At 35.9% G+C, this 13637-nt stretch overlaps 2 protein-coding genes across 2 annotated transcripts; both read left to right on the top strand.

Moving 5' to 3' along the window:
• The first annotated feature begins 939 nt into the window (after positions 1-939).
• LOC146922176 (uncharacterized) lies at positions 940-1869 on the top strand. The gene has a single exon (XM_085711482.1). It carries the CDS (start codon positions 940-942, stop codon positions 1867-1869), a length of 930 nt encoding a protein of 309 aa, XP_085567608.1.
• Positions 1870-2713: 844 nt separating this feature from the next.
• LOC146922175 (uncharacterized) lies at positions 2714-5102 on the top strand. Its single transcript, XM_085711481.1, has 5 exons — positions 2714-3278; positions 3368-3673; positions 3759-3993; positions 4193-4336; positions 4788-5102. The coding sequence occupies exons 1-5, from the start codon at positions 2725-2727 to the stop codon at positions 5100-5102; spliced, it is 1554 nt and encodes a 517-aa protein (XP_085567607.1). The 5' UTR covers positions 2714-2724.
• The last annotated feature ends 8535 nt before the right edge of the window (positions 5103-13637 follow it).

The following is a 13637-nucleotide window of genomic DNA, read 5'->3' as shown; positions in this document are numbered from 1 at the left end:
GCCAATAATGTAAACAACATGACTTTGTTTTACTGAGGGCTATATATCCGTCAGTAATTTTATAATGAATTAAATAGTCCGCCAGTAATGCAAAGTAATCCGCCAGTAATACTGTCATTTAATATTCCGCCAGTAACGAATAAAATCCGTCAGTAACTAAAGCATACAATCCGCCAGTAGTCCCCCTTATCCGCCAGTAATGGTCGGTGGCCCCATCCGCCGGTACTGATACCAAATCCGCCAGTAATGTTATGCAGTCTGAATTTTTTTTTTGCCGAATGTATACTCCTTCTCTGCTCTCAATCTCTCATTCACAACAAACATTATCTTTCTTCCTTCCAAAAAAAAAACCATTATCTTTCTAAAACAATTTTCTACCATCTACTAAATTTCTTCAACTTTTTTCTACACAATTCTTTTTCTCATCAAGGTAAAGACTTATATTTTTTATTAATGTTAGATGTATTGAATTTGTTTTCTTAATTATTTTGATATTGATAGATTTTAAATTTTTATATAGTTATTGATATTTTATAGATCTTAGCTGTTTATTGGTGGTGTTGATGGGAGCAATTCTTAAAGTGAGACTCTAATTGACACAAGGTTAGTAGTCAAATTAAAATTGTACAATTTGTTTTGTTTAATAATATTATTATTTTTTTAAGAATTGTTCAATAATTGTTATTTTTTAATATATATTTTAGTGTTATTGTGATTTTTTTTAAGTGTTATCACTGTAACTTGAGTCTAAAGATGACATTTTGTAAAATTTTATTTTATAATTTAATGACTCCTTCAATTTGTATGTGTGTGAATTTATTTTAAAAATTAAAACTTTTTAGTAATTGAAACAATTTCAAAAATAAATTAAAAAAAGTAGAAATTAAAGTGTTTTAGTAATTTTTATTTTATATTGACCATGTTATATGCATTACAGGTATGGGTGATCGTAGTTGGATGTATGATAGAAATCATCATGATAAAAGAGGGCAAGTTAAGGAGCTTTTTAAGTTAGGTGTTGAACTTTTTTTTAGTATAGTAAAAGTTAAGCCTGTAGTCATAAATGAAGGGGGAATTAGATGTCCGTGTGTGGTTTGTGATTGTAGGTGCATTCGCAGTGAAGACGAAATTAGGTTGCATTTATATAGTAAAGGTTTCAGACCTAACTATTGGATTTGGACAAGTCATGGTGAATCGTCATTTGTGGCACCTCCGATAGTTAATGTAGGTGTCCAAGAGAGTCATGTAGTAGGTTCATCAAGTGGTACCCGACATGTTCAATTTGAAATGATGGATAATATGATAATGGATGCTCTTGGAGTTAATCCTGGATTAGATGCTGAATATGATGAGGTGCGGGATGATGTCGAGGTAGATGAACCCCCAAATGAAGAGGCCCAAAAATTTTATAATATTTTGAAAGAAACAAATAGACTGTTGTTCCCAGGGTCTCCTCATTCAAAGTTATCAATGTGTGCAAGACTTATAGCCCAAAAGTCTCAATTTCATGTTCCTGAACAAGCTTTAGATTTGACGACCAAAATGATGTTGGATTCAACACTCATACCTGATGGCTTGCCAAAAAGTTTTTACGAAGCGAAGCAGCTAGTGTCGAAGTTAGGACTTGGTGTGAAGAGAATTGATTGTTGTGTTAAAGGTTGCATGTTGTTCTATGACAACGAATTTGGTGTAAAAGATGGACATCTAGTCGAATGTAAATTTTGTCAGGAACCAAGGTATAAAGGAAGCAAACACTCTAGATCAAGCAAGGGAAAACCCGTTCCAAGAAAGGCATTGTTTTACTTACCTATTATACCAAGACTACAGAGGATGTATGCATCAATGCAAACTGCAGAGAAAATGACTTAGCATTCTCAAAACTACGAAAGAAGAAATAATTCAGGTGAGCTACGACATCCGTCTGATGGTCTGGCATGGAAGCATTTTGATCAGAAACATCCCAGTTTTGCCTTAGAGCCACACAATGTAAGACTGGGTCTATGCTCTGATGGATTTACACCACACATTCAAGGTTCGGGTAAACCTTATTCATGTTGGCCTATAATTGTCACTCCATATAATCTTCCACCTGATATGTGCATGTCGAAACCATACATGTTTTTAGCTGCCGTAATACCAGGTCCAAATAATCCAAAAGTAGGCATTGATATATATTTGCAACCTTTGATTGATGATTTAAAGAGACTATGGAATGGTGTTCACACATACGATATTTCTCGGAAACAAAATTTTGTGATGAGGGCAGCTTTGATGTGGACCATTAATGACTTTCCAGCGTATGGGATGTTGTCAGGATGGGGGACACATGGTAGACTTGCATGTCCAATATGCATGGAAGATACTGACGCGTTCAGATTAGAGCATGGAGGGAAGACAACGTGGTTTGGTTGTACTCGTCGGTGGCTTCCTGATGATCATCCATTTAGAAGGAATAAAAATGCATTTCTGAAGGGTGAAACTGAAAATCGTGGACCACCTCCCAATCTGACATCAAAACAAGTTTGGAACAAAGTGAAAAAAAAGCCAAAGGTGCAGATAGTGGGTGGTGTTGCTTCTAAGCCTTCTGGTTACGGGCAAACACATAATTGGACAAAAAGAAGTATTTTTTGGGATTTGCCATATTGGAAAGATAATCTATTAAGGCACAATCTCGATGTCATGCATATTGAGAAAATTTTTTTTGACAATATATTTAACATTGTCATGAATGTGAAAGGCAAGACTAAAGACAATGAGAAAGCTAGGAAAGACATTGAGTTGTATTGCAGACGGAAGGATTTGTTGTTGGTGGAGAAGTCTAATGGGAAGTTTTTGAAACCTTGTGCTAACTACACTTTACCCATTGAAGAAGCAAAAGCTGTTTATCGATGGGTTAAAGAATTGAAGATGCCAGATGGTTATTCATCAAATTTAGCAAGATGTGCTGATGTTGAAAATGGAAGGATGCATGGAATGAAAATTCACGATACTCATATTTTTATGGAGTGTTTAATACCTACGGCATTTAGTGCTTTGGAACCACATGTATTAAATCCACTTATTGAAATAAGCCAGTATTTTAAGAATCTGTGTTCAGCAACGTTGAGAGAAGATGATCTTATAAAGATGGAAAATGAGATTCCAATGACATTGTGCAAGTTGGAGAGAATATTTCCCCCTGGATTTTTTGATTTTATGGAACATCTTGCAATTCATCTTGCATATGAAGCTAGACTTGGTGGACCGGTTCAATATAGATGGATGTACCCATTTGAAAGGTATATAATGATTTTATATATTGAATATCATTATAAATTATGGCACACTTATTTTTTTAATTAAGCTTATTGATTTTCATTATACTCAGGTTCATGGGTGATTCAAAACGATTGGTTAAAAATCGGGCTAGAGTTGAAGGATCAATTGTTGCATCATACGTAGAACGGGAAACATCTCGCTTTCTTTCTCATTATTTCATAGATCCATTGACACCAAGACACCGTAGGAATGAAACTTATGGTGATCAAAGACGTCATCCACTAGCCCTATCGGTATTCTGCTTGCTTGGACGCCCTGCTGGTGCGTGTACGACACTTTTTCCAGGTGATAGGGTTTTAAATGCAGCACATGTCCACGTGCTTATTAACTGCAATGAAGTTGAGCCATACTTACAGTAAGTAATTATACATGCTAATTTAATTAGTTTAAATTACACTTGAATCACAATTAGTTATAATAAATGTTATATTTTATATCAGGGCATTCAATCAACAATATTCTGTTAATCAAATACATTCTCATTTTCCATCATGGTTCAGACATCAAGTATATCAGGCACCAACCACTCCTATCATCGAACATCTAAGAAACTTATCTAATGGCCCAAAATCATGTGTTAGACAATGGCACACCTACTTTGTCAACGGATACAAATTTCATACAGAAAGTTGGACTGAAGGAAAAGAAACAGTAAATAGTGGAGTGTGTCCAATTGTATGGTAAGGTTATGATGAACATCTTATCAATTTGAAAAGGCAAGGCTTTCCCGTCTCTCGTCTGTCAAGATAGTTTTGGTATAAAGATGTTTAGGTGCAGCTCTCTTTGTGTCTGCGCCTTGCCTTCTGGTTTTCTGCTGTTGTGCTACCTTTTTGGTGGTTCTGTTCCTGGTTTGTTGCTGTTGTGAGGCTGGCAGCTTGCGTCCTGTTCCTGGGGGCTGTCAGCTGGTCCTGTGGTGCTTCTTTTAGGCTGTCTGGACTGTCTTTTTGGGTGTGCACCGTCTGTGTTGGCTTCTGCTGGGCTCGGTTCTGTTAGTGTCGGAAGGGAGTGTTTGCCTGGGGTATTTTTTCCTGCTGTCAGCTGCTGTTCTGGTGTGTCATTTTGGGTTCTACTTCGGCAGTTTGGTTTGTGGCGACTGTCCTTGTTTTGTGTGGGTGGCCTTTGAGTTTATTACTGTTTAGATTTGAAATATGTTATCAAAATTGAGAGAACACGCATAACCTTAGTTGATATATGCATTTCTTTTAATATCATTGTCCTTGCTCAAACTCTTGTTCTAGGTAGATGAATAAATTAGTTTTCTTTTCAAATAATTGGTATTTAGAAACTCTATGCTAATTGGTCTACCATTCATTTCCTGAAAACTATTCTGTTCCTAAAATCAGAACATTTAGTCCGAGGCTTTCCAGGAAAAACATATGATTTTTGCAGGTATATATAAATATGAATTCAATATTTCACTGGAATTCTTTTATTTCCAAAATGATCATTTTCTTTTCCTATCATCACAGCAGCCGTCGAGGGTTAGGAGCATAATACCGCACTTAAACAAACACCCTCGCCTACAACCCCAACCTGTGCGTGGTGATCATGAAGAGCATCATAGACCTCATATTCCTGTAGGTGATCGCCAGACGTCTTCTTCGACTAGATCCGCTATCAATGCTGCTGATTTCAACATACCAGATGGTGAAATATTTTTACAAAACTATAGTAATTTTCTGGATAATGCTTCACAAGATAATCCCCATAATATGGGTAGAGGAGGAAATAGATCATCAGGTGGGAGATCCGGATCAAATTTGCCTCAATACTATGATGATTAGTTTTGACAATTCTCTGTGATGTGGTGGTTTAGGGAACTAGGCAGTGGTTTTTTTGTTTTGTTTTGTAGACTAGTTGGTTGGTCTTTATTTTGCTGCTGTTAGAATGGTTCAGTTTGTGTCTTAGCTGTGCAGAATCAGGGAGCACACAAGGACTGTTTGTGTGTGCTTCCCTTGTTATTTTGTTGAACTTGCTGCTTGTTGAACTTGCTGCTGTTAAAACTTTGTATATATTTCTGCACGTTGCTAGAGTTGGTAGTTCTTATACCTTCCTATGCTAATGAAAATTGTTGATCCAACAAAAAAAAAATGATTTCCTTAATTTATTTGTCAAATTAATTTATTTCATTAGGATGTGCTGTAATGTAACCAAAAAAAATTAGGATGTGCTGTAATTAATTAGACCTATTTTTTATTTAAATATAAAGAGAATTACTGGCAGATATTTTGGCCATTAGTGTCTTTCACCACATTGATTACTGGCGGACCACATTGATTACTGGCGGATTTACTTTTTAATATTATTTTTAAAGCGAAATTACTGGCGGATAAAATGGCCAGTACATTTGGTCGTAACATTACTGTCAGAATAAATCAGCCAGTATTTATTTGTCAAAAACTTTGTAATACATTACTGGCGGATTATTCTGACAGTAATTACTGGCGGAATATTCAGCCAGTAATTACTGACGGAAAAATCCCTCAGTATTGTTTCCTCACATCACCCCAAACACTACTGACGGAAAATTCCGCCAGTAATATTTCTGACGCTCATATTACTGAGGGACTCAAATCCGCCAGTAATGCGTATTACTGAGGGATTTTTTTCATTACTGGGGGATTATTTCCACCAGTAATAAGGAAAATTCTTGTAGTGAAGACTCCCACCCATATGTCAGGTATACCCCGTGATAAGATGAGAGATACATTGTGGTTGTCGGATAAGAAATTGTATTGTGGTTGTCGGATAAGAAATTGTTACGGACCATGTTCATAAGAAATTGTTACGGACCATGTTCATGAAAAGAGGATTTTCAAACAAAAGTGACCATGATTTGCGTACGCTTTCAAATCGCTTCAAAGATTTAAGAGGTAATTTTGATAGAATTGAAAAGGTAATATCATCGTGTATATAGGGACTGACCTTTTCCTTTGTGGCAGTAGCATATTTCTTCTCCATCTCAAAGGAAAGGAAGAGACCAACTAGCCAGCGACGGAGGAATGATACTAGTGAATTTTGGTGTATCCGCTCAAGTTTATATAACCTAATTGAATTTTTTGGTAACATATAACCTAATTGAATGAAACAAAAAAATATAACCGATTCCGCTAGGCTGTGTTTGGTAATATTCGGCTGTCGAAAAATCCTTGTATGGACACAACATTAAATCAAAATTATTTAGGCACATACTAATTAAATTATCTATCATTAAATTATTTCTAAAAGATATATATTATTTAATTTCTTTCTCTTTCATACTCGCTCTATATCACAATAATTGTCTCTTTAAAAATTTTTCTTTTTCTCAAAATAATTGTCACTTTAGAATATCAATGCAACGTTTATTATTCTTTTTCACTATTATACTCTTATTTATTGAGTTTCATCCAACTTAACTCCACTAACTACAATTAATAAGAGTATTTTAGTAAATGATACTAATTTTACCATTGAAATCAGTACAATTAATCCATTCCTTAATAATCTGCACAAACCTTAGACGACTAATATTGTGAGACGGATGGAGTACTTTTCACTTTTATATATGTGTGCCTACCATAATTTTACTTTATGTTATGCACTTATGCCCCCTTAGTTGGTCCCTACTCAACAATTAAAAAAAACATGTATTACCCTTTTTAATTAAATATATTTTTTGTCCATATAAATATACCAACTTTTCATTTTAGTCCCTATAAAATTGTTTTTCAACTTTTAGTCCCTGTAAAATTTTCAATCACTACTTTTGGTCCCTATTTTGAAGTTAATTTTTGTATTTTTTTTTAATGAAATTGTGCATAAATGTGTAGAATATTGGAAACAAATTTCCCAAAAAAAAAATTAGAATTTTTTAACAAAACACAAATTAAATATGAATTTTAACCTTCAAAAATATAAAATTCATATTAAATTCATGTTTTGTTAAAAAATTCTAATTTTTTTTGGGAGAGATTCTTATAATATTATGAATTTTTCTAGAAAATTTTATTCAAAAATATGAATTCTATATATGAGTTTACTTTAAATGAGGGACCAAAAGTGAAGATGGAAAATTTTTTAGGGACTAAAAGTTGAAGAAATTTTTTAGAGGGACTAAAACGAAAAATTGACTTGTTTATCGAGACCAAAAACGTATTTAACCCTTAATTTTAACTAGTTTTAGTTCTGCATTTTTTTAGAATTTATAGAAATCTCATTTCAATATACATATATTTTTTATGTTAACCCTTTGGGAAGGTTCTTAGGGAAGGGGTCCTGTAACATCCCGAAATTTTCATACAAGATTTATGTTCTTCATAGTATTTTTCTAGATTTATTTTATTGATGTTTTGCGTAAGGAGCATGGGAAAATTCTTACGACTTCAAAGCATATTTATTTTATGGGGGGAATATAACCTATGATCCTTAATTATGTAGAAACCTTAGTATAATTTATTTTAAAGAAGTATTAGTAGTTTATTTATTTTAATTGCCTACTTGCCGTGGCTTTAATAACTATTAGAGATTTTAGTTGCCAAAAGATGTATAAGCACTAGCAGCCATTTGTCTTATGTTTTGGGCTGTCCTTGCTATATGCTATTACGTGGGTAGATAGTTTCTCAAATTGCCAACGTGGGTGTAGTTTCTCAAACTACCTATATAGGGATTTTCGTAAATTCAATTTTAGAAGCAATTGGAAACCAACTCTTGAATCCCTAAGTCAGTCGTTCTCCCACTACCACTATAATCTCTATCACGTCTCTATCAAGTCTTAGGGATTGCAATTCAATTAGGTTGTTCATTTATGCTCCAGCTTTAGATACAATCCCATTCTGTTAAATGCACGTTTCTTCCTCATTCTGTTAACCTTACTTGTCACAAAGGCTACTAGCTTGCTAATCCAACCTGTTTATCTGAAACAAATAAGGATTGGGATGAGACATAAGGTCTCAGTGAGTTCCCCTAAATCCTAGGCTATAGGTAACCTCAGGGGAAACCTACGGTCACCACGTGTCTAAAATACAACCTGTCGGTTGATTATACGTGTGTGGGGACTTGCATACTTAGACGGTTGTGCATACTAGGGTCGTCATAGTCTCTTCTTACCTTGTTATAGGTTTCACTTCCTATACGTGTCATGGCGGTCGAGGGGAATCTAAAACCGCAAAGCCAAGAGTACGCTCTACGTATCGAGGCCTAAACATACTATAATCATGACACGGTTCTAAACCAGACGATTAGGGAAACCTAAGATCGTCATCGGCACATTTTTCTTTATATTTGCTCTATGCATAACTATGTCGTATCTAACAACATATTCTATCTTGCTATCATGCTAGTTTTGACGAACTACGTCAATGTTCTACTATTCTTGACGATCTACGTCAAGGCTCTATGACTTATCATAAATATGTCAAATAAATATGGACAGTCAGATTCATTCATAAAGTTAGCGTTTAACAAACAAACATTATCTGACTTCATTTTACGGAAAGCCCCAAGTGGAGTAACCCCGAGCGCAATCCCTATCTATCCGATGGAAACCTATCTAAGGTATAACCAACGGCACTCCTATAGTGACGTGTGGGATCCTTACGGCTAACCCCGTTTCACCTAATGGAAACCCCTTGAACCAACCTAGTGTGGACACAAGAGACACGACCACTACATCTTGCCAAAGCTTCTATGTGAATAGATATCTAATCGCCTCACAGCTTCATTAAAGTCTTTTAGTCTATGAATGCATGAATATTAAATCTATATAAATACTATCTCCTTTACCTCGGATCCTTAAACGATCCCTCTAGAGGTAAACTATATGCTTACTTAACTTACTATGCGAAGAGATGTCTAATCAATTCACGTCTTGCCATACTCGTATGGCTCTCTAGTTTCTATACGAAGAGAATACTCTATATCACTTCGCATCTAATCAAGCATACTACTCATGCCTAGCATTCTATTCTTTACTAACTATTCTAGTTCTTGACAAGCTATGTCAAGGCTCTACTTTCATCCCATGCCTAGTTCTTTGTTACCCGAGTAATTCGGCTAAACTCTCTTGAATCACTCTTGCCATTCATGATAAGATTGCCATGATTTTCATTTCAAGAATCGTTTGATGTTATGTGCATTGCCTAGATGTTGTTTTGGGGTTATAAAGTTATAAAACGATGAAAGAAAAGCTTCGGAATGCACCACCGACCCTGAACTGGGCCAACAGGCCAAAGCAAGTTGGCCAAGTCCAGAGAGCTGCGCTAATAGCTCAACTGGGGCGTGGCTCATCCTGTGAATTTCGCTATTAGCGTAGATTTTGCTAATAGCGTGGCTCTTCGGGTCTGAGGTACAAAATTTCCAGTTTTGACCCAAAACTTGTCCAGTTTGATCCTGCAATGCACCATAATCATCCAGCAACATATATTGACTTTAAATAACATATTTCATGGCAAACTAACATGAAATCAACAAGAATTGCTCAAAAGAACATTTGGGTTCTAAATCCCTCATAAACATAAATCAATCCTTTCTAACATGAATTTACACAACCAAAGGTAGGTAAACTATCTATGGAACTCACCTAATCATGTTCTTGCAACTTCTCAAGCATCAAGCATCAAACCCTAGCTTCCTCTTCATTCTTGATCTTTAACCCTTTCCTCCAAACCATGCTTTAATCTCTTCCCCCACTTGTTTCTTGCTTGATAGGGTACCAAAACCATACTTGATCATGTATTGAAGGAAGATTGGATGTCTTAGAGAGGAGAGGGAGGCGAAATTCTAGAGAGAGGGAGGAGAGAAATGTTTTTAAAATAAACATCGTTCCCAAGTTCCTCAATACCAATCTTAACTCTAAAAAAATATAAAATCGTGACTTGACACCATTCTAGAAAGTACCGTTATCACCTAACAAGTATGGTATAAAATGGTATGTGCTTCTCCGTGCATATCTCATGAATCGTATTCTTTTAACATAGCACATACTCTCTCTGACTAACCAACAGCTCTTCTATGCATTCGACATCACCAAAAAGGCAACCCGATTAATTCATCTGTGTTAACTCTAGTCTTTCCCATCTTAATTGAGTGGAGATACTTCCTTCAAACTTTTCCTCAATCAATACTGGCTGTATAAGCATCTATACTTACTTAACATACGAGAACTATTCGCTTTCCACATAATACTTCTCACTGAAGTGGTATTTCTATCTCGAACATTTTTCACGAAGATTCTTACTACAAAATTCCATGTTCCATGGCTACTGTTAGCAACTTAATTAATTAATTACTTCCGTTGCGCTACTCTGATTCCCACCGGTTGGCTTCAACCAATACCCTGATCCGTTGAGACGAGTGAACTGTATTCTTCTTCTATTATTACATTAATATCTGCTTGAACTCTGCTCAGTACTTCTATGTTGCATGGTACTCTGCAACCTCGCTCTACTCTTTGCTGGTAAAATTGAATCTTAGGGAAACTTACCTCTGGACATATCAATGTCATACTTACTCTTATTCCTGAGCAACTTAACTCAAGGAGCACATCTTTGCTATTACATAACTACCATTCCATGAAATGCTCTTACAACCTCCCATGGTAGACTAATCTTGCATTCGGACATACTTCCTTATGCATCTAACATTGTAGCTTCGTATCTCGCATACTATGTTTTTCTTAATCCTTCCTATGCTTGCTCGTTAATTTTTCTTTCTAAGAAAATTTTGTAAATTAGCACACGGGTCATTGACGTTGACGATTTTCAACTATATATTACACTGAACCTAGGCCCCAGTCGTTACTCTAAAGTCCCAGAACGAGTTGATAACACGTATGTGTCATCAAATCTTAGTCCTTGGGAGTTTAGCCCAAACTACGCGAGTCGTAACAGACCGGTACCTACAAAAATTCATTTTAACTCCAAAATAGCAACTCCAATCACCCATATGCATTTATCTTTCTAAAATCATGTAAACTTTGTGATTCAACATCATAACGAGCCTTAGCAAGTCAATCAAGCAAAACATAGATTCGAGGGGTACTCATAACTTCGCGAAATCCAAAATCTTTGTGATTTCATATGACTCTGCACCACTTTAACTTCTTACTTCATGCCTTTACATCTGTGACTTCCATTCTAGATACTGGTGCCTCTAAACTCTTGGTCTAAACTCATTCTTATCTCTTGTCACATTAACTTCCAAAGACACGTTAAACCGAATCGATTTTCGTTGATGGTTGCCCATGCCTTTTTCCTTTTTAAAACTTTAGGATCTCATATGCATTTGTCATTCGATATCAAAAACAATTTTTTCGTTGCATAAAAGATGGTGAAGACAACTCTCCAATTGTCACTGCATTCCCTAGAGACGAACTGAAAGTTTTTGGGAAAACCAAAAATTTCGCTCCAGGTTCGCTATTGACGAGTTTCTTTAGCTCAATTTTTCAAAACATAACATTTCACATTGTTAAAACTGATGAGATACATCGTAAGCGGGTAAGCTCACTTAAGACGTACATATTTCAGGGCCAACTTGTTAGAGACAAGTGTGAAGGAGAGTCATAAAACCTTTTTCAGATATAGAGACTCATCCTGTGGTTCTGCAGTACTAGTATAGACTCAGTTTTAAAATGATATTTTTCTAGTCATGTATCTATTCGTTCCAAGAACCTATGTACCAAAGTTTAGAAACTCTTAGAAACAAAAGCTAGAATGAGTATCGTTATTAACTAACAAACAATGGCGCTAGAAAGTATGTCAATACTAGAAGATAAAGTTTTATGAATGACAATGCCCATGTGATACTCATGTCATACGGGATGCACAGATTTGTGCTAAGAGTGTTCAATGCAAGTGCAAATGGACTTAGTAGAAAGTTTCAAGAGCTTGTGTATCGTCAGACAGGTTAATAGATTGTCAGATGAATCAGAGTAATTGATTTCACTTCTTCATGCTAAGCTAGACAATTTACCCATGAATTGCAGTACATGGAGATTATGAAGAGATAGAAAGGTTTCTTAAGACTATGATTAGAGATGGGTAGAATCATCGAGATAAGTAGCATCAGTAAGAAGCATTGGTTTCTAAAGTGCCGAGAATTGTATCGAATTAGGTTGATGCTTGCCATGCATATGTAGTAAGATATTTTAGATGTTGGGAATGACTGAAGTGCATTGATTGTAACATCCCGCTCGTCAGCTAATGGAAAGTTCATCTGTTAAATGTGTCAGAGGACAAATGATCATGGAAATGTCTATTAATGGCATAAGTCAGGTATGAGTTAGATATCAGAGATTAAGTGTTATAGAATGTCAAGTGCGGCGGAAGATGTTTTTATGAAATATCAGCCAAGCAGGGGTTTATGTATCAGTGTCAGGTAAACACGCGCTAAGACGAGGGGTATTTAAGTAAACTCGCGCAAGGGAGTATATAAGTGCTTTTGGGGCCAAATTACTCATTTCCCCATCTTCTTTCTCTCTCTAGGTTTTGAGAGAAAGAGTTTTCTCCTCCTTCTCTCTACCATGCGCCCTCCCTCTCCCTTTAGATCATCCAAACTTCCTCTAAAACATGGATTATGGTAGCTTGGCAAGCAAGAAACACATGGAGGAAAAGATTAAAGCAAGGTTTGGTTGAAAAGCTATGGATCAAGAATGAAGAGGAAGCTAGGGTTTGATGCTAGATGCTTGAGAAATTGCAAGGAACATGTTAGGTGAGTTCCATAGATAGTTTACCTTCCTTTGGGTTGAGTAATTTCATGTTCGAAGTATAGATTTATGTTTATGAGAGGTTTAGAACCCTAATGAACTTTTGATAAATTCTTGTTGATTCCATGTTAAATTGCCATGAAATAAGTTTAGAAATGTATATGTATGTTGCTGGATGTTTTGGTGCATTGCAGGAACCATTAGAATGAGTTTTGGGTCAAAAATTGGAAATTTGGTACCACAGACCCGAAGAACTACGCTATTAGCGAAATCTACGCTAATAGCGTAATTCCCCAGAAAAACCACGCTCCAAGGGCGCTATTAGCGAAGCCCTCTGGACCAGCCAACATGCTTTTTGGCTGTTGGCTCAGTGTGGGGTCCGTGGTGCGTTCCGATGTTTTTCTTTCAACGTTTTACAACTTTATAACCCTAAAACAACATCTAGGCAATGCACATAACATCAAACGATTCTAGAAATGAAAATCATGGCAATCTTAACATGAATGGAAAGAGTGATTCAAGAGAGTTTAGCCGAGTTACTCGGGTAGCAAAGAGCTAGTCATGGGATGAAATTAGAGCCTTGACATAGCTTGTCAAGAACTAGAATAGTTAGTAAAGAATAGAATAAAAGGTTAGA

The sequence above is a fragment of the Medicago sativa genome, chromosome 5 (genome assembly GCF_051527215.1).
Source record: "Medicago sativa cultivar Bolivia chromosome 5, Bolivia_mono, whole genome shotgun sequence".
Lineage (NCBI taxonomy): Eukaryota > Viridiplantae > Streptophyta > Magnoliopsida > Fabales > Fabaceae > Medicago > Medicago sativa.
Note: the sequence above shows the minus strand (reverse complement) of the source record. Positions and strands in the feature narration are given on the sequence as shown.

Coding starts and splice junctions, on each gene's coding strand:
- LOC146922176 (XM_085711482.1), top strand. CDS start 940: ATGGGTGATCGTAGTTGGATGTATGATAGAAATCATCATGATAAAAGA.
- LOC146922175 (XM_085711481.1), top strand. CDS start 2,725: ATGAATGTGAAAGGCAAGACTAAAGACAATGAGAAAGCTAGGAAAGAC. Junction 3,279..3,367: donor TGGATGTACCCATTTGAAAG/GTATATAATGAT, acceptor CATTATACTCAG/GTTCATGGGTGATTCAAAAC. Junction 3,994..4,192: donor ATAGTGGAGTGTGTCCAATT/GTATGGTAAGGT, acceptor TGAGGCTGGCAG/CTTGCGTCCTGTTCCTGGGG.